Source organism: Saccopteryx leptura, chromosome 1 (genome assembly GCF_036850995.1).
Source record: "Saccopteryx leptura isolate mSacLep1 chromosome 1, mSacLep1_pri_phased_curated, whole genome shotgun sequence".
Taxonomy (NCBI): domain Eukaryota; kingdom Metazoa; phylum Chordata; class Mammalia; order Chiroptera; family Emballonuridae; genus Saccopteryx; species Saccopteryx leptura.
Genome location: NC_089503.1, coordinates 271,765,150 through 271,787,636, shown reverse-complemented (window position 1 = coordinate 271,787,636; position 22,487 = coordinate 271,765,150). Strand labels below are relative to the sequence as shown.

The 22,487-nt window shown below is 50.1% G+C and overlaps 2 protein-coding genes across 2 annotated transcripts in view; both read right to left on the bottom strand.

Annotated features, from left to right (window-relative positions):
• LOC136383579 (keratin, type II cuticular Hb5) overlaps positions 1-22,487 on the bottom strand; it is a 70,250-nt gene that overhangs the window by 35,348 nt on the left and 12,415 nt on the right. Inside the window, exon 9 of the mRNA XM_066353611.1 lies at positions 21,225-22,163. Coding sequence (XP_066209708.1) covers positions 21,955-22,163 — 209 coding nt within the window. The 3' untranslated portion in view covers positions 21,225-21,954. Of the gene's footprint in view, positions 22,164-22,487 lie in introns of the transcript that reaches the window.
• KRT82 (keratin 82) lies at positions 3,880-17,601 on the bottom strand. Its single transcript, XM_066353648.1, has 9 exons — positions 17,197-17,601; positions 14,739-14,947; positions 11,546-11,606; positions 10,763-10,858; positions 10,252-10,416; positions 6,603-6,728; positions 4,842-5,062; positions 4,606-4,637; positions 3,880-4,141 (listed from the first exon to the last, which is right to left on the bottom strand). The coding sequence occupies exons 1-9, from the start codon at positions 17,599-17,601 to the stop codon at positions 3,900-3,902; spliced, it is 1,557 nt and encodes a 518-aa protein (XP_066209745.1). The 3' UTR covers positions 3,880-3,899.

The window sequence follows — 22,487 nt, the reverse complement described above, 5'->3', positions numbered from 1 at the left end:
ACTTAGTGTATAAAATGAAGTTATATTAGCAATTGGCAGAGATGCCTGGCAGATGAACTAAAGAATTTGGCTCTCTCACTCGTTTCTTGCTGTCTATTCCTGTGGGACCCCTGGATTCCCCCCGGGGCGGGACCCCAGCAAGGCATGTTTTCCCACCTGCCTCAATTCATCTCCTGAGAAAGAAGGGGGATGTCATTGCTACACATCACTTAAGGGGTTCCCCTGGTAGAAGTTCTGGAGAGGGTGTGCCCAGGTCTCTGAGCTCACATCTAGGTCCAAGTTGGGGTGCCCTCAATATTGGCTGAGTGGTGCCTCTCTTCCCCAAGGGCCTGGGCACTCCAGAATGGGAAATTCCAAATGGACAGTCTTCAGGCTCAAGGCCCCCTCTGAGTGACAGTGGGGGAATCTGCCCTCCCTCTTCTCCTTTATTCCAGTGGCGTGTTTCCTGGGCCGCATGTACTGATCTATGGGATAGGGATGGGCGGTCTATTGGAATCTTCTAGACCAGAGCATCTCGGTAAGTTTTCAGAACTCTGAGTTATTAATCAGCAAGGAACTTTGCTGGCTTTAGGGCCAGGTCCAGAGTGACAGGAATTGAAGTGGGAGTTAAAGTTCTGTGGCCCATTGTTCTGTCCCCTCCTTTTCCACATGTGGACGTACATTCCTGAATCACAGACTCTCATGGGGTGGGTGCTGTGCCTTCTGGTTCACAGTTGCCCATCCCTCAGTGTGGAACACACTCTCTGTTTTCTTTTCCTAAGCCCAGTTGTCCTTCAGGACCCAGCTTGCTTGCCCCGCCCCCTCCTGGGGACCTTCTCAAGGCCAGTGACTGGGATGGGAACCTCAGATATGTCCCCCTTTACACCACTTCTCCCATCTGTACTTTCATGTTCCAAGTCTGAATTCCCTGCTCTTTATTATTGAGATATATTTCACATACCATATAATTTATTCATTTAAAATGTACAATTCAGTGATTTTAGTATATTCCAAGACATATACAATTATCATCACTGTCAATTTAAGAACACTTTCATCACAAAAAAACTCGCTTTTTTAAAAATCACCCCCACACCTCCCCTCTGCCTTCCGTCTTCTCTTTCTTCCAGCCCTTAGCAACCGCTAATCCGCTTTCGTCTCCATGGATTTTTATATTCTAGACTTTCATATGAAGGGAATTGTATACTATATGGTCTTTGTGTCTGGCTTCTTTTACCTTCCATACATTTTCAAGGTTCATCCACGTTGTAGCATTTATTAGTACTTCATTCCTTTTTAAGAGAGAATAATAACCTATTGTATGAATATACCACATTTGATTATCCATTTGTCTGTTGATGGACATTTGGGTTTTTTCCATTTTTGCCCATCATTACTAGTGCTGTTGTGGACATCCACTTACAAGTTTTTGTGTGGACAAGTGTTTTCATTTCTCCTGGTTATATACCTGTGAATGAAATTGCTGGGTCATGTGGTAACTCTGGGTCTTATGTTTAACATTTGAGGAACTACCAGACTGTTTTCCAGAGTGGCTGCACCAACTTACAGCTTCTATAATGGGCTGTAAGTACTGTATCTACCATGCCTGCTGGGTGAGTCGGCCCTGACTGGGACTGTCTTTTTCACCACTATGCCACCAGCCCCTGAGTGGCCTGACCCATAGCAGGTGCTTGGTAGATATAAATTGAATGAAAGAAGTGAGTGCATGGGTTCTTTTGAATATGAACCCTAGACTTCCCTTTAGTCTTTGTCCTTACAATCCTCTCTGTGACTCTCTCTCTGACCCCTCTGCTGGGCACAATCATGAGTTGTTTTTTCTCATTGTTCTCATAGTCCCTGGCTCTCATTAATGACTTCTCTGTGAGGCAGAGTCCCTCCAGGGCTCAGAGGGTGTCTTAGTCACCTCTGTACCACCAGCTTCCCATTGGCACAGAATAGCTGCTCTGTGGGGGCCTGTGCAGAAGAGGAGCTGTACTTCAGTGCTCAGGAGAGGAGAGCCACAGGGAAGTTTGTGGTGGGGGGTTGTTTCGGGGAATCAGTGAGGCAACAGGGAGCATATCGGGACCTACAGAGGGTGAAACTTTCACTACTAAGTCTCATTTCCAGACTTTGGGGCTCTGTAAAGAGGAAGAAGAGATGAGTGGGCTCTCCTCTCTGACTGGGCTGCCACCCATCCTCACTGCTTTCCCAGGGCCAGGAATGTCCTGCCCCAAGACAATCCAGGATGGGGAGGCAGAACCCAGAACCCAGGCCTTGGAGCCTAATAAGTATAGACATGCTAGGGCGCTCCATAAACCTTCTCTATGACATGTGCGGAGACCATGTGATGAGGAGGCCTATGTGCAATAGGCTTGTGGTTCTTAATGTGGCAAGTGACTTGTATACTATTGGGGTGTGATGTGCAGTTTTTAGGTGCAAATTGTGTGGGTCCACATTTATTCCACAGGCCACTTACTAATTGTTCATGTGTAGTTTTCCCATTTGTACAGTAACCTTCATTTTCACCCTCAAGTCCCCTGGCTTCCGGCCTTAAAAGTTGCTTATTTAGTCTTCTACAGAGGAAGTTCCTTCTTTCACACCCCACAGAGCAGGCCAAGTAATCCTGATTGCTGTAACCTGTGACTAGTTAGTTTATTGGGAACAGACAAGCCCCGAGGCTCCTTGTGGAGACCTGGATATCTGGGTGGGTGGGGCTTTCGGAGATGTAGCACTAGGGATGGGGCCTCTGGGAGGATGGGGTCTGTCCAGCACCTCCTCCTCCATCAAAGCCCCTGAGCCAGAGCCCGTAAATCTGCTGGCGCCACCACATAGCTGTAGCCAGGAAAACACATTCCTATCAGACCCAATGCAAGAGTGTGTGGAAGGAGAGGGACTAGGAGACTGGCGGTGGGTACAGAAGGTGGGTGGGGCTTGCTTCCGTTTAGCAAATAAGTCAGCTCCTGATTGTTCCTCCGTCGAGTACATATTCCATGTCCCCTCCCCTCTGTTCTAGGCATGTCTCTACTATCAGAAGCCAATGTGAGCTCAGAAAAAACAACACCTATTTTCATAGTTTGAGTTCAACACATCTGAGTAGTTAAATCCACTGCCCAAAGGCCACCTGTTGATTCTTTGTTAACTGAGAGGACCATGGACAGGTGTTGAGTGGTCCCCAAATCCTGGCCTTTGGCCTTGGAATTCGGAATGGAGTTTTGGAATATCTCCTTTTGACATTTGCAATAGTGCATGTTTTAGGTGGCTGTTAAAAGAAGCTCATTTTTCTTAGGTGCATGAGAATCAGAGGTAAAGGAGGTGAGGAACTTCTGGGGATTCAGGGAGGCTAGTTTTGTGGGGAAGCTTCTATGATTTAATCCACAAAGCAGAACTGGGATGTGTGCAGTTGGCCTTCTCATCCCGAAGAGAAGTGGTAGGTGGTTACTGCCATTCTCTTGACCCAACTGTCCGCACTCTAGGCCAGCGGTCGGCAAACTCAGCCAAATATCAACAGTACAACAATGGAAATTTCTTTTGAGAGCCAAGTTTTTTAAACTTACACTATATAGGTAGGTACATTCCTTATCGAGGTAGAGCATGCACATGGTATTTTGTGGAAGAGCCACACTCAAGGGGCCAAAGAGCCACATGTGGCTCATGAGCCCCGGTTTGCCAACCAGGGCTCCAGGGCACATGGGAGATGCATTCTCTTTCTTTGCATCCCACCCCTACACCTAAGCTAGCTCAGGGTCTACACACAGTTAAGTGAAAAATGGCTCTAGAAGTTAGGACAGAGCTGAGGAATGCCAGCAACAACCCAAGGGAAATCTGCGTTCAGAACAGGAAGGTGAGGTTTGGGAATCTCCTGGTTTTCCAGGCTGGGCACTAGTGCCCTGTGTCCTGGACTTCCAGCCTCTGCAGCAGTGCTAACACTTGTGGCAGGAGGAGCTGCCTCCAGACCCCAGCTTCATGCTGGAGCTCCACTCGCTGGGGCAGCCCAGGAGCCCCTGGGGCTCGCAGGGGATGTAGAGTTCACTGGTGCCCACGACGCTGCAGCCTCCGCTGCTCTTGATCACACTGGTGTCCTCTGGGCAGTATTCGGTCCTCAGCATGGGCGTGCTGACCACACATGGCTTATACAGGATGGCACCTTTTGAGCTGCTCACAGCTGTGGGAATATGATCAAGAATCGTTCACTAAGATCATGCCCCCACCTGCTGCCATTCACCCCTATGGAACCTCATCTCACCCCAGCCACAGAGTGCCCACCAGTTCCCCACATGCGTCTCCTCTATTCCCGGAGCCATGGCGTCAGCTTCACCCTCTCTGTTTCTGCTTGTCTGAGCCTGCTTCAAATCCTCTTTCTCTAGCAAAGCATCTTCATGTCAGTATGGATCCTTGCAGCTTCTGGGCCCTGAAGCACTGGGACCATGCTGCATATCTGCTCCCCATTCTGATTCCCACAGACTTAAGTAGCCCTGCAGCAGAGCTTCTCCCTCTGACCAGCTCCAACAGACAGACTCTTCCTTTGGGTGAAGAGGCATGCCAAGGTATGAGCAGGGGTGCTGGAGCCTATGTTGGGTTGATCAGCCCCCAAGGACCCAGAGCCTTGGGGAGTACACATCTACTCACAGATATTCACGGGCCCAATGCCTTCACACAGCCTGAGGTGAGAGGAAAAAGACACAGGGTAACTGCATTAAAGAAGCCAAGGCCAATAAGCACAGACAACCCCATTTTCCACCCGCACCACAGAACACGTCCACGAGGGCACTCAGACTGGGCCCTGCTCTACATTTTTTATGACTGCAGACGGGCTCTAGCAGCAGCAATCCGAGGGCAGGAGAGTATCCACATCCTACACTCACCTCTGCTCCTCGCCCTCCAGCAGGCGCCTGTAGGTGGCGATCTCGATGTCCAGGCCCAGCTTGGAGTTCATCACCTCCTGGTACTCCTTGAGCAGGCAGGCCATGTCCTGCTTGGCCTTCTGCAGGGCCTCCTCCAGCCCGGACAGCTTGCACTTGGCATCGTTGAGGGCCGTCTCGCCCTGCTGCTCGGCCTGGGTCACTGCAGCTTCCAGTTTGCAGCGCTGGGGGAGTGGGCACAGAAGGCATTATTGGGGACCTTTGGAGCCCTAGGCCGACTCTCAGAAGAACAGAGTGAACATGTCATTATAAAATAACAGGATCTATCTATCTATGTATCTATTATCTATCTATCTATCTATCTATCTATCTATCTATCTATCTATCTATCTATCTATCTATCTACCTTTCTATAGCTGTCTCTATATCTGGTACAGAGCTCCTAAGACCCTTGTAATCTCCTAAGTAATAAAAGCACTAAGAGCATCCTTTGTTCTAATATTTGGTCTTTGATCCAGGCTCTTGACACAGAGTTCCTAAATTTCTTGGAATTTCCTGAGTGACAGCAGTATCTTTTGCTCTAATGAGGCTCTGGGTGGGCGTCTGGAGGGCTCCTGGGCGAGGGTGGCTCACCAGCAGGATCAAGGCATGAGTAGAGGCTTGCAATTTTCAGTGCCACCCTCCACCCTTCAGGGCTGGAAATGATTGATCATGCCCACATGAGGAAGCCTCCATAAAAGTTCCCAAGTATGGGTTTGTGGCGGTGGTGCGACAGTGATGTGCTCAGAGAGAGCGTGGAGACTCTGCGTCCCTCCCACACACCGAGCCCTACGCACCCCTTCCATTTGCATGATCACGTGTATTCTCTATCATGTCCTTTACTAACAAAATGGTAAACGGCAAGTAAACTATCCTTGAGTTCTGTGAGCCACTCTAGCAAATTAATCAATCCCAAGGAAGGGGTTCCAATTTATAGCAGAATGGTAGGAAGCTCAGAGTCAACCTGGACCTGTGATTGGCATCTAAAGTGGGGCAGTCTTGTGGGATAGCCCTTAACCTGTGGGATCTGACACCGTTTCCAGGTAGATAGTATCAGAATTGAGTTAAATTGTAGAACACCCAGCTGGTATCACAGAATTGCTTGGTGTGGGCAAAACCCTACACATCTGATGTCAGAAGTTTTGTAAGTTTTCCTACAGTCTTGGTTACACAGAAGACTTAAATCTGCTGTGGGTTTCATCCTAGGATTGTGACATGTAATTCCTCTGGAGGACTGGCAACGGTTTTCCTATCTGCAACACCTCAGGGAGATCTGAGAGTTTCTCTTAGACACACTGAGCAATTTCTTGAGGGCTAATAGATTTTGTGCCTGGTTGGTTTACACTGGTCGGGGAACAGAGTGGGTCTGATTTAATGAACTCTGCAGAGTCACCTTGACCTTCAGGATAATTGAATTGCAGTCTTTGGGCTGGAAAAGACCATGGAGACAGTCTTTTTTTAATGCTCCCATCTACTGAAGCACCTTTGCTCTCTCATCTTTGACAATGGGTGGCCTGGCCTCTGTTGGGGACCCTGCTGTTTCCTACAGCTGCTCTTCCTGTGGTTGGTGAGCTCTTCTGTAGAAAGGGATGTGCCCTCTTAATTGAGGCAGCCTATGTTTATTGCCTCTCCAATAGCACTCCCTGGGCGTATGGACCCACCCCACATGACCAGATGGTGGGTCAGCCTCAGTGGCCCCTCAGGACCAGGCCTTTCTGGCCTCACCTGGGCTTTGACACTCTCAATTTCTTGCTGTAGCCGCTGGGTCCGCTTCTTCATTTCCAGGATCTCACTCTTGCGGTTGCGGAGGTCGTCACACTGGCTCCCGGAGGTCAGCCGCAGCTCCTCGTACTGCAGGGACCGAGAAGTCAGAACCCAGCGCCCCCCTTTCTCACTGTCCCGAGTCTCTCCTCTGATGACTTCCTGGCTCAGGTGCTCTCTAGATTCTCACACTTTCTCTGCTCCCCATATTTTTACCATTTCTGGCCAATTTTGGGTCCTTTTCTGGGCTTCTCCTCAGTCTCTTCTCACCTTCCAGCCCTGAACAGTTAGGCTTATTAAATCCTTCTCCAATTTCCAAGGTCCCCTCCTCTCTGTTTAGCTGTTCTGTGTCTTGTCCTTTCTCTCTGCCCCAGAGCCCAAAGGTCTCTGGAGGGTTCCCTCCCTTTTAGATGTCCCTCTGGACCTCAGCTTGGGGTGCCTAACAGACCAAGGACAGAGGACAGACCACGTCTGCCCCCAGGGTGAGTATGATTGTATATTCTTCTCCAAAGCAATTGAAAACAAAATGCAATATTATCTTCTACCTTGGCTAAACACTTCTTCACCTTTGCAACTCTGAAGCCAATTTCTGAATAGCCTATTGTAGATTACATTTGCAGATTTTTGAAAATTAGCCAACTAGCTTTTTGCACATAATGGATGGCAGCATTGAAAATGCAAAAACAAGATAAGCCCAAAACCTCTTTGGCCCATGGGGTATTTGGCTATTGTGTGAAAGCTAGTAGTTGCCTAATTAATATCTACTTTCCTCTTCTGCTTTTGTTTGGGGTGGTCATGAGCCAGATAAGAGGATACTGCTTAGCCTTCTCATGAATGAGGTCTATGACCCTTGCTGAGTAGGGTTTCCGGGAAAGTTCTTTGAAGTGGGAGATGATTCACTTGGAATGTTTCTTCTGCCCTCTGCTATCCTTTCTGCCTGAAATGAGCATGTGAGATTGGTGGTATGACAGCCATCCTGAGACAGATGGCAACCGTATTAAAGCAATGTTAAGGATGGCAGAAGAGAAAGCTAGAAAGAGTCTGTGTCCCTGATGGTGACATAGATCCTTGGGTTATTGTGGGTAGTCTATTCCTGTACTTAAAATTATTATTATTATTTTTTAAAATTTCTGATCCTTACAGGTAAATACAATCATTAAATGATAAAGTTGTCTTTCCGGTTCTGACTTAGGAGGATAGGAAAATGAGATTGTTTTCTCTGAGTGTGCTTGATTGATGGGCAGTCCAGGGGAGCAGCTGGAGGGGGGACTAGCCAGGATGAAACCTGGTGTGGCTGAGCCACAGAGTCTCTGGGAGCCGACTTCAGGCTACGGTTTGATACCTTGGATCACAATGGATCTCCAGAAAATGGGTAGAACATCACTGGGGCACACTTTGGGTGGTGGTACCCACTGCCTTCAGAAAAGTCCAAAGTACTTAGCACAGCACTGAAGAGTTGCTGTGATCTGGCCCCTTGCTACCCCACCAGCTCCATCTCCTTCACGATGCTTCATACTGGGAACTCCTCATTCATGCTTTGTATCCTGGCTCCTGTTGCCCCAGCCAGACACACCCTTCCCTCATGCTCTTGTTGTTCTTGACCTCCAAGATCCAGATCAAATGCCGATGCCTCTGTCATTCCAGACACTTCATGCTACCTTGTTTTTCTGTTTGGTCCGTGACCCGTTTCTCTCCCCGTATACTGTAATCTTGAGCATAGGGGTGGTGTGATCTGAGTATCCTCATGGTGCCAACACCTCTCAGTTAGGCCATTGTGGGTCAAATAAGTTTGCAAATATGATATATCTGTTTGCTCCCATATAGTCTGCATTGGGTGTGGGGGACAGGCTGTAAGCAGGCAGAGTCCTTATAGCCTAAGGCTTAGTTTGAAGACTAAGCCTTTCCCACCCTTTTAATACTAAAATCTTCTCAACACTAAGCTTTTCTCCACACCCTTGACTGTTGCATGATGTAGGGTGGTGCACTCTTACGAGGAATCCCATTTATGCCTCAGACTTTGTATCAGAGACTTCCTTATTTGTATATTGGATTAAAGGTTTTGATTTCTACACTATAAAATGGGGCAGACTAGAGGCCCTCTCTCTCTCTGTCTCTCTCTTTCTCTTCCTGAAATTAGCATTGCAGCAGAGAGGCAACCAAGATGGCAGAGTGCTGAAGGAGAAGCCAGTTTGTGCAGAGAGAAGGAGATAGGGAACAGAGGTGAATAAAGCTGATGAGGTAGAAACTTTGATTCTAGGAAACTTGGATAAGTCAGTGGCTTTGGGAACATTGAATGGAAAGGGAAGTGTTTTCCCACTGTGTGTATTTCTTGCCTGCTATGTGCAAGCTAGGATTAAAGGTAATGGCCCACCAGTTCTTGGCTCCTTTGTTTTATTACTGTCTGTCTGAATCAAATCCGAACCTGCATGGGCCAGGCGGCTGTGATGGTGGCCGTGGCTACTGGTTTTACAGCCATCCTTTCCTGGCTACTATTTTTTTTTTTTTTTTTCATTTTTCTGAAGCTGGAAACAGGGAGAGACAGTCAGACAGACTCCCACATGCGCCCGACCGGGATCCACCTGGCACGCCCACCATGGGGCAACGCTCTGCCCACCAGGGGGTGATGCTCTGCCCATCCTGGGCATCACCATGTTGTGACCAGAGCCACTCTAGCGCCTGAGGCAGAGGCCACAGAGCCATTCCCAGCGCCCGGGCCATCTTTGCTCCAATGGAGCCTTGGCTGTGGGAGGGGAAGAGAGAGACAGAGAGGAAAGCGTGGCGGAGGGGTGGAGAAGCAAATGGGCGCTTCTCCTGTGTGCCCTGGCTGGGAATCGAACCCGGGTCCTCCGCACGCTAGGCCGACGCTCTACCACTGAGCCAACCGGCCAGGGCCCTGGCTACTATTTAAAACCATATTCCCACAACATTCCCTACACTTCACCCTGATTTGTTTTCTCCATAGCATGCAGCACCATCTGACACACATGTACTTGTTTACTGTTTGTTGTCTGTCCCTCCCCAGCTTCCAGAATGAAAGTGACAGGAGGGCAGGTACTGCTGTCTGTTTTGCTCCCTGCTGGAATCCTGCATCTAGAACAGTGTTTGGCCCATGACAAACGCTCAAGAAACAGTTCTTGAGTAAATGAATGAGTGAACGCATGAATGAATACCTGGTGTCTTTCACAGATAGGGCAGGTGAGGCTGAGATGATATTGGTTCAATCAAGTCCAACTGCCCTTTCAGCCAGCCCCTAATTACCTAAGGCTAGGGTCACCTTAAATCACCCTTTCTGCTCCACCATTATCCTCCTCTGACACCTTGAAGCCCAGTGCCCTCTTTGCATTATTGCCAATTAGTAGTCCTTGAATTCACGTTGAGGGAGTCTGTGGTTAATAAAGCTGGGCATCCTGGCACATTGATGAGAGGCTTGGGCTGGCTGCGGGGTCCACTCCCACATGTTCCACGGGCACCTGGCCTGGGGCCTGGCAGAAACAATAAGGGTTGGGATTTATGGGGTTCCCTGTCTCTATGGCATGGCATGAGTCTTTCATTATCTTCTCACCCACTTTTTGGGGAAGTGGGTCTGAAACCCCCTCCCTCACCCAGGCCTCACCCGGCACTGGTACCAGGCCTCCGCTTCAGCTTTGCTGCGGCTGGCTATGTCGTCATACTGAGCCTTGATCTCAGCAATGATGCTGTCCACGTCCAGCACCCGGCCGTTGTCCATCTTCACAATGACTGAGGTCTCTGAGATCTGAGACTGGAGCAGGCAGATCTCCTGGGGGTGGGGGGAGCACAGGTGAGCTCTTTGAGGATGAAGGGGAGACCTGCTCTGACTTTGCCACAGCAGCTTTCCACAGGACTTGGCTGTGGCACCCCAGGTCTTCAATCACCAACTGGCTTCCTGTCCCCCACTCCAGTTACACAGAGACCTGAGAGCCAAGGTCTGGGCCATCTGACTTTCAGGGTCTCACTGCCGGAGAACCAGCTGTCCCATAAAAAGAGCTGACTTCTTTATATGCTCACTTTTCTGAAATGTCCCCACTGGGCTGGAGCTTTCCCAATCCATGTCTGTGTAGAACTACCCCTGATCTACCACCTGTGGGCAGCATGGCTGCAGGTACCTCCTCATACAGGCCTTTCAGGAAGTCGATCTCCTGGACCAGAGCCTCCACGTTGGTCTCCAGGTCAGCCTTCAGCAGGAAGGCCGTATCCACATCCTGTGTTCAGAGCATTGGCAACTATAACCCGGGGCTGGAGGATATGGCTGGGCCACGCCCTCCACCCGCTGGGCTACTCCTAACAAGCTGGTAGCAGGTGGCAGGTGTGTACACACCTTTCCTCATGTAAGCCCATGTGAAAGTGAAGCGGTCACAAAGCCAAGGAAGGAGGGAGGGGTCCTCAGCCCCAGGACCACACTCCTGGGCTTGGTACCCTGTTGGGGAAGGATCTGAGCGAGCAGGGTTTGGAGGAGACTTGAACACAGCTTCTCAGAGCTCCCTAGGTGGGGCTCAGGCCAGGAAATATCTAGCTATTTTTCTGAGAAATCATGGCAATGGTTTTCATCTTTTGGGGTTTGAGTCAGAGTTTCTGTTATGATTTTGATTTGGCATTAGTTACATCTCTGGCTTCTTGGGTAGGTGTAGACACAACCCTGACCAGCTTTGGCCCCTCTGGATTGGGAGGTGGAGGCCCTGTCGATCACCGCCCTTTAGCAAGGGGTGGGTGATGCTGGCCCTCATCTTTCTCAGGGTCATTGGGGCCGGCCCTGGGGTCTGAGGGGTGAGGGACCGTTTTGCAGGTGGGTGGGCTGCAGACTCGTTTGGACACCATCCCAGAGCTGAGTGTCCCGAGGCCGGCTGGCCCGGCTCCGGAGGCTTTCTCCCTCTCTGTACCATCTTCCTCACCTTCTTTAAGGCAACAAACTCATTTTCCGCACAGGACCGCAGGGACAGCTCCTCTTCATATCTGGTGGAATGGGCAGGAAAAAATGTTTCAGTCAACCTGTGTCGTGCTGAAGGGACCTGAGGGAAGGGGCCTTTGGGGGCAAATCTGCCTCTCGCTGACTGAACGCCCTGAGTCACCAGGTCCAGCCCCTGTCTCTGGGCAATTCCAGTTACTCCAACCATTCAAGACAGGTGATTATTATCATAGCCTTTCATTAGCCAATTTGTTAGTTTAGCCTACTCCCCACTAGCCTAGTGGTGAGTCATCCTCTGGGGAGTACTCTGTAAGCTTAACTTCATTCTGCCTTGCTGCTTAGGAAGCCCACTTTATCTGATTGTTTCCTCTAAGAAGGTGGTGACGAGCTGGCTGCCTGTTGTTGGCAGAGCTGTCTGTTCTGAGCTGTTCTGAGAGCAGGTTATATTATAGCCACCGAAATCCCAGCTGACCCTGTGCCCTCCTCACCAGAGAGTACTGAGTCTGGTCCCTTCCTGCAGTTCAGTTGCAGAGGTAGCAATTAACCACTTTACTAGACCCAGAGTCACAGCCCAGCCATTTCCTCTAGGTCCTCACCCACTCACTGCCCCCATGACCATGGAATCAGGGTCAAGAGGTTCAGTCTGGCCAGAATGACTCAGTTTGAAGAGCAAAATTGAACCTTTAAAAGCTTCCCTGCACTTCCTGACACCCATCCTTCCTTTTCCCAGCGGGCACTGCTGTAGCACGGACACTGGTGCTGAAGCCTGCCTCTGGGTTTGAATCCGGGCTTGGCAAGTGCCAGTCCTGTGATCTTGAGTAAGTGATTTGGCTTCTCTGTGGCTTAGTGTCATCATTTGTAGAATGAGGATAACACTGGTCCTGTCTCACAGGGTTGTGAGTTAGCATATCACAATGAGTTAATATCTGCAAAGCATTAAGCTTGGCAAAGGGTCTGTACTGTGTAAGTGCTGGCTATTATTGTTAAAATACCACTTGATCTCATCTTTCTCCTACTGTCTCACTTCTAAGATCCAAAGTCCTAATCTTGAGCTGCAAGCCATGTTTCCTGACCATTGCGTGCCTTACCCCTTGGTCAGGCATTGCTCCTGCCGAGAGGGCTGGCCTTCATCCTCACATGGCTTTGCCACATGTGCTACGGTTACTGGAGTCATCTACTCTAACTTGGCACATTCTGGCCCTTCCTTATAACCTGCTCCTTTTCCAGGGTCCACTCCAGACTTCTCTTTTTTAAGAAGTAACTGCAATGGAACATATTCTTCAAGGCCCTGAGTAAATGGCACCTACCCCCAGGATGGGTTTCTAGGCCCCCTCTGCTCTCTCAGTCTCGTAGGGTTTTTTTCCTTTCTGCCCTGTACCACCTTGCAACTGATGGTGTGTGTGCATGAAAGTCTGTGCTTATTGGACTGTGGCATCTTGTAGGAAGGAGCCAGACTTTTCCATCAACCATGAGTAGGCACGTGGTTGACCTTCAGCATGAGTATCCCCCACATGGCTCAACTCCATGACCCACAACCCTTATGAACCATTACTTTCAATATTTCACACTGTTTCTTGTTAATGGAAATGTGTCTTTCTCAACCCTCTGCCACCAACATGTGCTCCATGGGATCCTGGTTCTGGGAGAGACCCACCTAGGACCAGGTGGTCCTAGGATTAAGCAATTTATTTTCTTGTAAGCACTGGATCCTATAATCCAGGGGTCCCCAAACTTTTTACACAAGGAGCCGGTTCACTGTCCCTCAGACCGTTGGAGGGCCAGACTATAAAAAAATTATGAACAAATCCCTATGCACACTGCACATATCTTATTTTAAAGTAAAAAAACAAAACAAAACAGGAACAAATACAATATTTAAAATAAAGAACAAGTAAATTTAAATCAACAAACTGACCAGTATTTCATTGGGAACTATGGGCCTGCTTTTGGCTAATGAGATGGTCAATATCTGGTTCCATATTTGTCACTGCTAGCTGTAACAAGTGATATGACGTGTGTGTCCCACGTCACCAGAAGTAGTACTGTACGTGAGTGACGCTGCGCTGTGCTCACTGACCACCAATGAAAGAGGTGCCCCTTCCGGAAGTGCAAGTGCAGCGGGGGGCCGGATAAATGGCCTCAGGGGGCCGTATGCGGCCTGGGCCGTAGTTTGGGGACCCCTGCTATAATCCTTCAAGCTCTTCATTTACATATGCTTATCAACCACCTCCTGCCATGTGAGTCAGGCATGAGCTGCAAGTCTAGCAGGCTACAGAACCTTCACCACAGGAGCTGGGACTGAAGACAGGGAGACAGAGGATCTGCTGATGAGTGAGGGGTGAGGACTTGCAGCTGTGATGGGAGGAGGGAAGCCTGGAGTCAGGGATGAGAGGAAATGTGGGCTATATTAGCCTGGATGTGGTTCAAAGAGATGCTGAGAGGGGCTTATCAGAAGAAAGAACAGGGGGAGCAAAAGCTCAGAGGGAAGAGGGTTTGGGGATCTGTTTGGGGAATAAGAAGTAGTTCAGGAAATGCGAAATGATTGGTGGAAGACAGGGCAGAACAGGTGGTTTGAAGCAGAATCTGGAATGCCAGAAATGGCAGGAAAAAGGCCATGTTCTATACTGAGGGAGAGGATGAGGGCCTTCCTTAGGCTGGGTGGTGGGAAGGGAGATGAAGACAAATACACAAGTTCAGAATTTCTACCTTGTGCCAAACGGGCGGTATCCTATATCATCCTTCCTACTCTTAGTTCTACTAACTAGTGAGCTAAGTTTTAGGGTTCCCTAAAGCTTCTTATAGATAGGGAGGCCAAGGCCCAGATTGTTTGCCTGGCTCACCTAGGACGCTCTCGGGGGTGAAATTGGAGCAAATTCACTTTTTTTTTTTGTATTTTTCTGAAGCTGGAAACGGGGAGAGACAGTCAGACAGACTCCCGCATGCGCCCGACCGGGATCCACCCGGCACACCCACCAGGGGGCGACGCTCTGCCCACCAGGGGGCGATGCTCTGCCCCTCCGGGGCGTCGCTCTGCCGCGACCAGAGCCACTCCAGCACCTGGGGCAGAGGCCAAGGAGCCATCCCCAGCGCCCGGGCCATCTTTGCTCCAATGGAGCCTTGGCTGCAGGAGGGGAAGAGAGAGACAGAGAGGAAGGAGGGGGGGGGGGGAGCAAACTCACTTTTTCCGGTAGCCCTCCAGCGTGTCCTGGAGGCTGCAGAGCTCCGCCTCCAGCCGAGCCCGGTCCCCTGTCACGCCATCCAGCTGCCTCCGGAGGCCGCAGATGTAGGCCTCAAAGATGGGCTCCATGTTGCTCTGGCAGCTCCTCTGCTGCTGCGTGAACTTCCACTTGGTATCTAGCAGCTTATTCTTCTGCTCTAGGAACCGGACCTGCAGCCAAGGCCAAGATGTCACTGGGCAGCAGGTTCCCTGGGGCCCATGGCTTGGAGAGAATAAATGGCGATGGGGGCAGTGAATCGGTTTCTGCTCCCTCTCCTGACACACCACTGCTAGTATGCTAAAGTTTACAGATTGGGTCTCTGCACAGACTGGCACCTGAGGTTATCTCTCTGTGTCTTCCCTGCTTGGGGGAGCTGATAGGACCCTCCTTCTACTGAGGGGTTGCACACTGTTGTAGAAAGAACACTGTTCCACAAAGCCTGGGCAGGTCCCCCTTCCAGCCCTGCCTGCCTGCCTCCTGCTGGACTTGTAACTTTGTCTAGTCTAGGCCATCCCATCCCTGTAAGCCTTGTTTTCTTTCCTAAAGCTCCTGCTTGGGGTTGTGAATGGGAAGCACTTTACAGATATTCATTCTAATGTAAGCAGGTGACATTATACTCAGGAGTTGTCAGGCTCTCTCCAGTTACAACCCAGGGACACTCAGGGAAAAGGTCATGTGAAAGGCTCTGTCCCAGGACTTCCAGCTCTTTTCACCCACTCCACCCCATCCTGCAGCAGCACTGCATCCAAAATAGTCCCTGTTACAGCAATGTGGAGAGCTGCTGGCTCACCTCCTCCATTTCTGTGGCTTGAAAACCTGTATCAGGAGAAGCTTAGTGAATTGACCACAGTCACCCAGCTAGTCATTGGCAGAGGAACACGCTCTCCAGTCCTCACTCTGAGATTTTCCACATTGTGCACTCAAACTGCAGAAGAAGTAGCATTGCCCTACTTCTGGTCAATGGCCATGTCACCAGAAGGCCTCCAGCCTCACAGAGGGTGGTGTGATGTTGTGGACAGCTGGGGCCTGTGTTGTTAGAATGAGCTTACAACCAAAACTTATGAGTTTTTAAAACTAAACTCTGTTGTGCCTGTCCTGTGGTGGCGCAGTGGATCAAGCGTCGACTTGGAACTCTGAGGTCACTGGTTCAAAGCCCTGGGCTTGCCCAATCAAGTCACATATGGGAATTGATGCTTCCTGCTCCTCCCCCCTTCTCTCTCTCTCTCTCTCTCTCTCTGTCTCTCTTCTCTAAAAAAAATAAAAATTAAAAATAAATAAATAAAAATAATTTAAAAATATTAAATAAAAAGTAAACTCTGTTGCCCTGGCCAGTAAGCTCAGTTGGTTAGAGTGTTGTCCTCATATGCTAAGGTTGTGGGTTCAATCTCTGGTCAGGGCACATACAAGAATCAACCAAAGAATGCTTAAGTAAGTGGAATAACAAATTGATGTTTCTCTCTCTCTCTCTCTCTCTCTCTCTCTCTCCCCCACCCTCCCTTCCTCTCACTCTTAAAAATCAATTAAAAAATTGAACCGTGTAGCAGTTTCCATATAATAAAACCAGTTCCTTTTGGGAAGGCTTTTGCATCTATCACTTCCTTTCATTTTCACTCCCCCACCCGCCACCCTTCCTGAGCTGGGCAGTGAGCAGTTTGCACAGGGCCTCAGGGCAACAGTCCGGAGTGAAGCCAATACCAGAGTCCAGTTCTCCTGATTTCTGGCCCAGGACTCTCTGCCTTAGACCTTGGGGCCTCTGAAATGCCTGTGCAGCCCTTGGCATGTGTCCTGAGTTCCAAGAGGCTTTCTGAAGTGTAGGGACAGGCCCAGAGGTGGCTGAGGGTGACAGGGGTGGGCCAGTTTAGCGCCATTCAAAGACAGCACACCACTCTTTGCCATGGGTTTCAGAGCTGTGGCTCTGGGGTTGACAGATAGAAAGAAGACTTTGGTCATGACCAGCTTTATCCCTAGCTCTCACTGCCCCACCTCCTCATCATCACAGGCCTAACCTAATGGCAAATTCCAAGGTCATAGTGTCCATTCCCACCTCCAAGCCCAAGGGTCTGGCCCCAGCTCAGGCACTTAGAAAGCAGCTCCATTGTGAAAGCTCATCAAAAAGTCCTTTTAAGTTGTTCCTTTCAGTATCTATCATTGCTCTGGAAGTTCCTCTTGTAGTCTGACCTGAGGCAACCTTGGTGATTTTATCAGATAATAGCCAGAGAGAGATGACATATTAAAAACAGGGTCAGCAAACAGAAATGTTTAGTACCGAGCCTGATCTAACCATCTTTCACTGGTTAGTGATCATGGAGCACAGGAGAAGTCAATAGATGAACAGTGGCTTCCTTATGGTCAGTTTTTCCCTTCCTCTCTGGACCAGACACAAGGTACTCCTTGCATCCCACGGTCTTGGACCCCTCACCTTGTTGATAAAGGATGCAAAGCGGCTATTGAGGCACTTGATCTGCTCCTTCTCGTCCCTCTTCACACTCTGCACGGTCGGGTCAATTTCCAGCTCAAGTGGGACCAGCAGCCTCTCATTAATGGTGACAGGGGTGATGCAAGTAGAAGGCCCACAGGTGGCCCCCACTCGGTATCCGAAGCCAGGAAGGCCGCACCTGGAGGCAACCCGGGGCCTCCTGAAGCCCATATTGCACAGGCTCCATGAACCGAGGCAGCCCAGGGCCCGGAGGCCCCCGCCACTCCCGGGCCGGCATGGCCCCTTACTCACGGCATAGTGGGTGACCACCTGGGGGAGGACAGCCGAACACGAGCTAAAGGTCCGACTGCCACACCTGGAGCCCTGCTGGAAGGATCGGCACGCCATGGCAGGAGAGAGAGAGGCAGAGAGGCGGGTTCTCGTGGGGAGAATGGGAGGCGAGGCCTATCAAGTCTGCTCGGCTCCCACCTTTTTATCTGGTAGGGGGATGGAGGGCTGAGCTGGGTCAAACCCCCAATCATCATTAAACTAGGTTTATAAGCTTGGGAGATTGGGAGCTCTAAAGTGCCCAGGTGGATAATTAGGGTAGCAAAGAGCAGAGAAAAGGAGCCAATAGTCAGAGCTCCCATGTGTCCTCCTTCCTTGTTCACAGGGGTCATAAAAGGGGTCAAGCAGACAGATATGTCTGGCATATTCAGAGGCTCTGTCTCAAGGAAAGGGAGAGTTGGGACTTCATGTCATTTCATAACAGAGGGAGCATGAATTATACACCCTGCTGCCCTGGGATTAGAGGCCCACGTTGATACACTTGAGGATGCCCTATTTTCTTGAGACTGTTTTTATGTGTTTCTGTAGATGCTCCAGATCCAAGTGCCCTCCATGGACTTCCAGGTGACCCATGAAGCTCCCAGGCAGGTGTTGGGGTGGGAGGAGCCTCCTAAGCAGGCTGCGCCCTGCCCCTCCTCAGGCCAGGCGGAGTCCTGGCTCTGGCCCCCTTACACCTTGTCTCCTAAGGCTCTGGAGATAGAAGGCTCCAGACACAGAGTCTTGTCTTCATGGACTGTTTAACCCAAAAAAGGCCATAAGGGACTCAAGAGGAGACAGACACCTTATGCTTGAGCAGAGGAGAGAAAGGGATGCTTTCCCCAAAACATGCATTGACGTCAGCTGTTAGGTTGGGGTTCCATGTCACTGTTTCTTTCCTTTCCCACCCCATCCCAAGCACCTCTGAGGTAAACAGAGCCTGCTTTGGCCTGAGGACATCTCTGAGGATAGTCGCTGCCCTTAGGAGTTGTTGGGGTGGAGGCAGGATACAGGCCTTCTCCCCAGCATCCAGGTTACAGCTCTTTGAAGATGCTGGAACTGCCACCCCATTCTATTCCCTCCCTCTTTCCATCGGTCCCATCAGTGGAACTGCTGCTGTGGCCAAAGGGTCTTTCCTTTCCATGTCGTGACTTTTTCCAGGTCAGAATCAACTCAATAATAATAATAATAATAATAATAATCGTAAGAACATTTATTGAGTAATTACTCTGTGCTAGACCACTCTGAGCTCTCCATTCATTATCTCATTTAAGTTCTTATGATGTTACCATGGTGGAGTTTCTATTTTACAAATGAGGAAAGCAAGGAGCAGAGTGGGTGCACTCCTCCCAGGCTGGATTCGATTCCACTCTTTCTGATGCCACTGTGCCTGCTGTTCTGGTGGAGAGAAGCCTGGGTTAGGCATCAGAGGTCTGCTGCCAATATGCACGGCCTTTTCTCTTTTCCTTGGCTTCCCCATCTATAGATTAGAAGACTAGAACTCAAACATTTCTTATAGAAAATTCTCAGTTTAACTGTGACATTTCACAATGTTTCCTTTTGCATCGTCTTGATTTTGGGTCCCTGTGTGCTGAAGAGGGAAGATTGGGGCCGGGGCAGGGAGGGTTATAATAAGAGACTATGGGCGATGGTGGGGTGGGGTCTTGTCACATGGTGCAGGGGAAGGGGATTCTTGCTGTGCCCCGGAGGAAGTGTCAGAGCACTAGCCCAGGAGAAGGTGTTAGTGGAGGGAGTGACGCTGTGAACCCAGACCAGAGCGCAGACTCCTGCCAGAGGGAATAACTGAGCAATGTGAACACGGGACCACATCCCCCGGACACATCCAGGCCAGAGTGTGGTCTCAAGGGCTGCGCTGGACTCCTTGGAGCCTGGGACCAGAGCTCTGGCCAGAGAGGAAGATAGTTCATTGGAAGGCACTTGTTCCCTGTTGGGCGGATAAAGTATATTATGCTCACTTTGTTAAAGATGGCACTGCCCACGTGGAAGCCGTTGCCCAGGTGATATTAATGTGTGTTGGGGGTGGGCTAAAGGCAGGCAGAATCCTTGTAGCCTGGGGCTTGGTTTTGGGATTAAGCCTTTCCCACCCGTCTTGATGTGGGGTGGTACAATCCCATCATGCCTCAGATAAGTGACTTTGTATTAGAGACTTCCCTATTGTGTATATTGGATTAAAGGTTTGGATTTCTACACTATAAAATGGGGGCAGAACGGGAGCTTGCTCTCTTGGTTCCTGAGATTATCATTAGAGGAGAGAGCAGAAAGGAGAGCAGAAAGAGGCCATGTGGCCAGGAGAAGCAGGCAAGATGGCGGAATATTGAGTGAGAGGCCAGTTTGTGCAGTTTGACGCTAGAGAAGGAAGGAGATGGGGAACAGAGGTGAATAAATCTGGTGAGCTAGAAACCTTTGATTCTAGGAAACTCGGATAAGTCAGTAGCTTTGTGAGCACTGAATGTAAGTGGGTTTTGGAGCCCAGTGTGTATTTTTACTTGCCCGCCGCATGCAAGCTAGGATTAAAGACTATGGCCCATCAGTTTTTGGCTCTGTTGTTTCTTTACCGACTATCCGAATCCAATGCAAACCTGCATGGGCCAGGCTGCTCTGATGGTGGCCCTGGCTGTGGCTCCTGGCTTTACATTCCCTAAGGACACCAGTCCAAGGCTGCCCTTTGAATGTGAGATAAGACACAGACGCAGTCAAGACCCAGAGAACTTGGTGACATTTTATTGAAGCTGTTTCAGGAAACGGGCAGGCACAGGGAGCAGGCAGTTCAGAGGCTTTGAACTGATCAGAGCAGGAGTGAATGTTTTGAACTAGTGAACTTTCCCAACCTCATGTCAACAGCAGGCACCAGTCTCCACTTGCCTTGGGAGCACATTTTGTCTTGGATACATGGCAGGCATTTTGAGGGTTTACAACTCTTCTAACTAAATAGGGAAATCACTCTGTGAAGGCCAGCCTCAGAAAGATCTCTGTGCATCCCCCACTCTCCTATTCCACTGCCACCCTACCTCTGCTTTCTTTAAGGGGCTGAGCAACGTGTCCCCCAGGAGTACTGATGGGAGAACTGCCTCTCTCCCGACTCTGCTTCCTCAGGGTTTACCTGTGAGCAGGGCATTTAGTGGACTGCTTTCAAAAGTGTCATTGTGGCTAATGCTGGGGTTGGGCTAGTACACACTATAGGCATTTCAGAAACAGGAAGATAGAAAAAGAAAGGTCAGGAGAGAGAAACAGCAGGAAATGTATTACCAGACAGAGTGGGGGCGAAGAGGAGAGGAAGAAAAGAGAGAAATAGGGACAGACTAGAGAGGAGAGGTGGACAGAGGAGACAGATGGTAGAGGATGAGTAGAAAAGGAATGAGGGTGAAAGAGAAGGTAGAAAGAGCGTGGTAAAAAAGGAACAGGAAAATAAAAAGAAAAAAAAACTTTCCAGAAAAGAGATATGGCCAGCACAGAGGAACAGAAGTCCCAAGCCTGGAGGGCTACTGAGGGGGAGGCCGCTCCCAGGGTGGTTCTGACCCAGGCTCACTGGGCTCCTTTCACAACTGCGTTGTAGGCACCATGCTGAGCTGGCTGCCCCACACCTGCACACGAGTCTGCCTTCTCGTCCTCATCTCCAGCACATTTCTGTTTGGGCCCTACTTCTAATATTGGCTTACATGAGGCAGATTTGAAAGGGACTTGGTTATAAAGATCATTTATTGCATTCTCCCCTGGACATGGAGAACTTTTGGATTCTTGATAAAATTATTCCATTCTCCTACAAATAATCAAGATTTGGCAATATTTTTGTGGTTGTTTATTTCTTATTCAAATATTCTGCTGGTGGGAGTTGTCAGAGGAAGTGGCTGGCGGCCTGGGCAAGGACAAGAAGGAAGGTGGTGAGGAGGCCATAGGCAGACAGGGTTTGCAACACTTCCTGGCCTCAGCGGCCTGCAGGAAAAGTATTCTTTCTGTGCTGAGAAAGCTCACGTGGGAACTCTGGCCTAGACTGCACTCAGCTTTCTTGGAGCACCCGGGTCAATACTAAGCCCCTTGTGAAGGACCTCAGTTGTAGTGTATCTGGGTCAGACAGGAGGAGGATGACTAATGTACCCCTGCTCTGAAAGCTATGGAAAGGCAAAGTCCTAGCCTGGGCCTTGGTTCAGAGCAGCTGAGTCAGTGTGTGTTAGAATGGATACACGTGGCCACTGGAGGGTTCTGGGATGGGGAGCGAGTGGAGTGCCTCTGCGGACCTGTCTGGAAATAGAGGGGTTTGTGAGGTGACCTTAGAACGCACAGTCCACTTCCTCACTCCCTGTGCTTCCTGCTGCCAGGACTGATTTCGGGTGGGGTGAGGGGGGTGTCAGCAAAGCAGTAGGCCTTGGGGCTGGCTGGACGCCTGGTGGGACAGGGTGGGGGCAGAGGTGGGCAGGGCCCTTAGCTCCTGTAGCTCTTCTTGGTGGAGGAAGTCTTGGAGATGACGCGCACGCTGGAGGTGCTGCCGCCCAAGTTGCGGCCGCTGGTCGAACTGAAGCCCCCGCTGCCGTAGGAGAGGCCGCTGCCGTAGCCGCTGCCGTAGCCGCCACTGCCTACACACAGGCCGCTGCCCCCACTGTAGCCTGTGCCCCCCGAGGAGGAGACCACAGCTGTGGAGGGAAGGCACAAGGCACACTGGCAGTCTCCTTCAGTTTCCCAAGACCCACACTCCCCAGGACCGGTGCCCGTGGGGTCCCTCCCCCCACACTTCCTTGAGGAACAGGTATCTCCTCAGTCCCCAGAAGCCAGGATCGGAGGGTGGGCATGGTCTCCCTGTCCCCATCGCACTCTGTCGCAGCGTGAGCATCTGCACACGTCATCACAATTTTGAAAGCTCTTTCACAGCTGTGACCACACTGATCACAACAGGCCAGGGAAGATGTTATTACTATGAGCACCCCCCGCCATTTTACAGAGGGAAAACTGGAGGCACA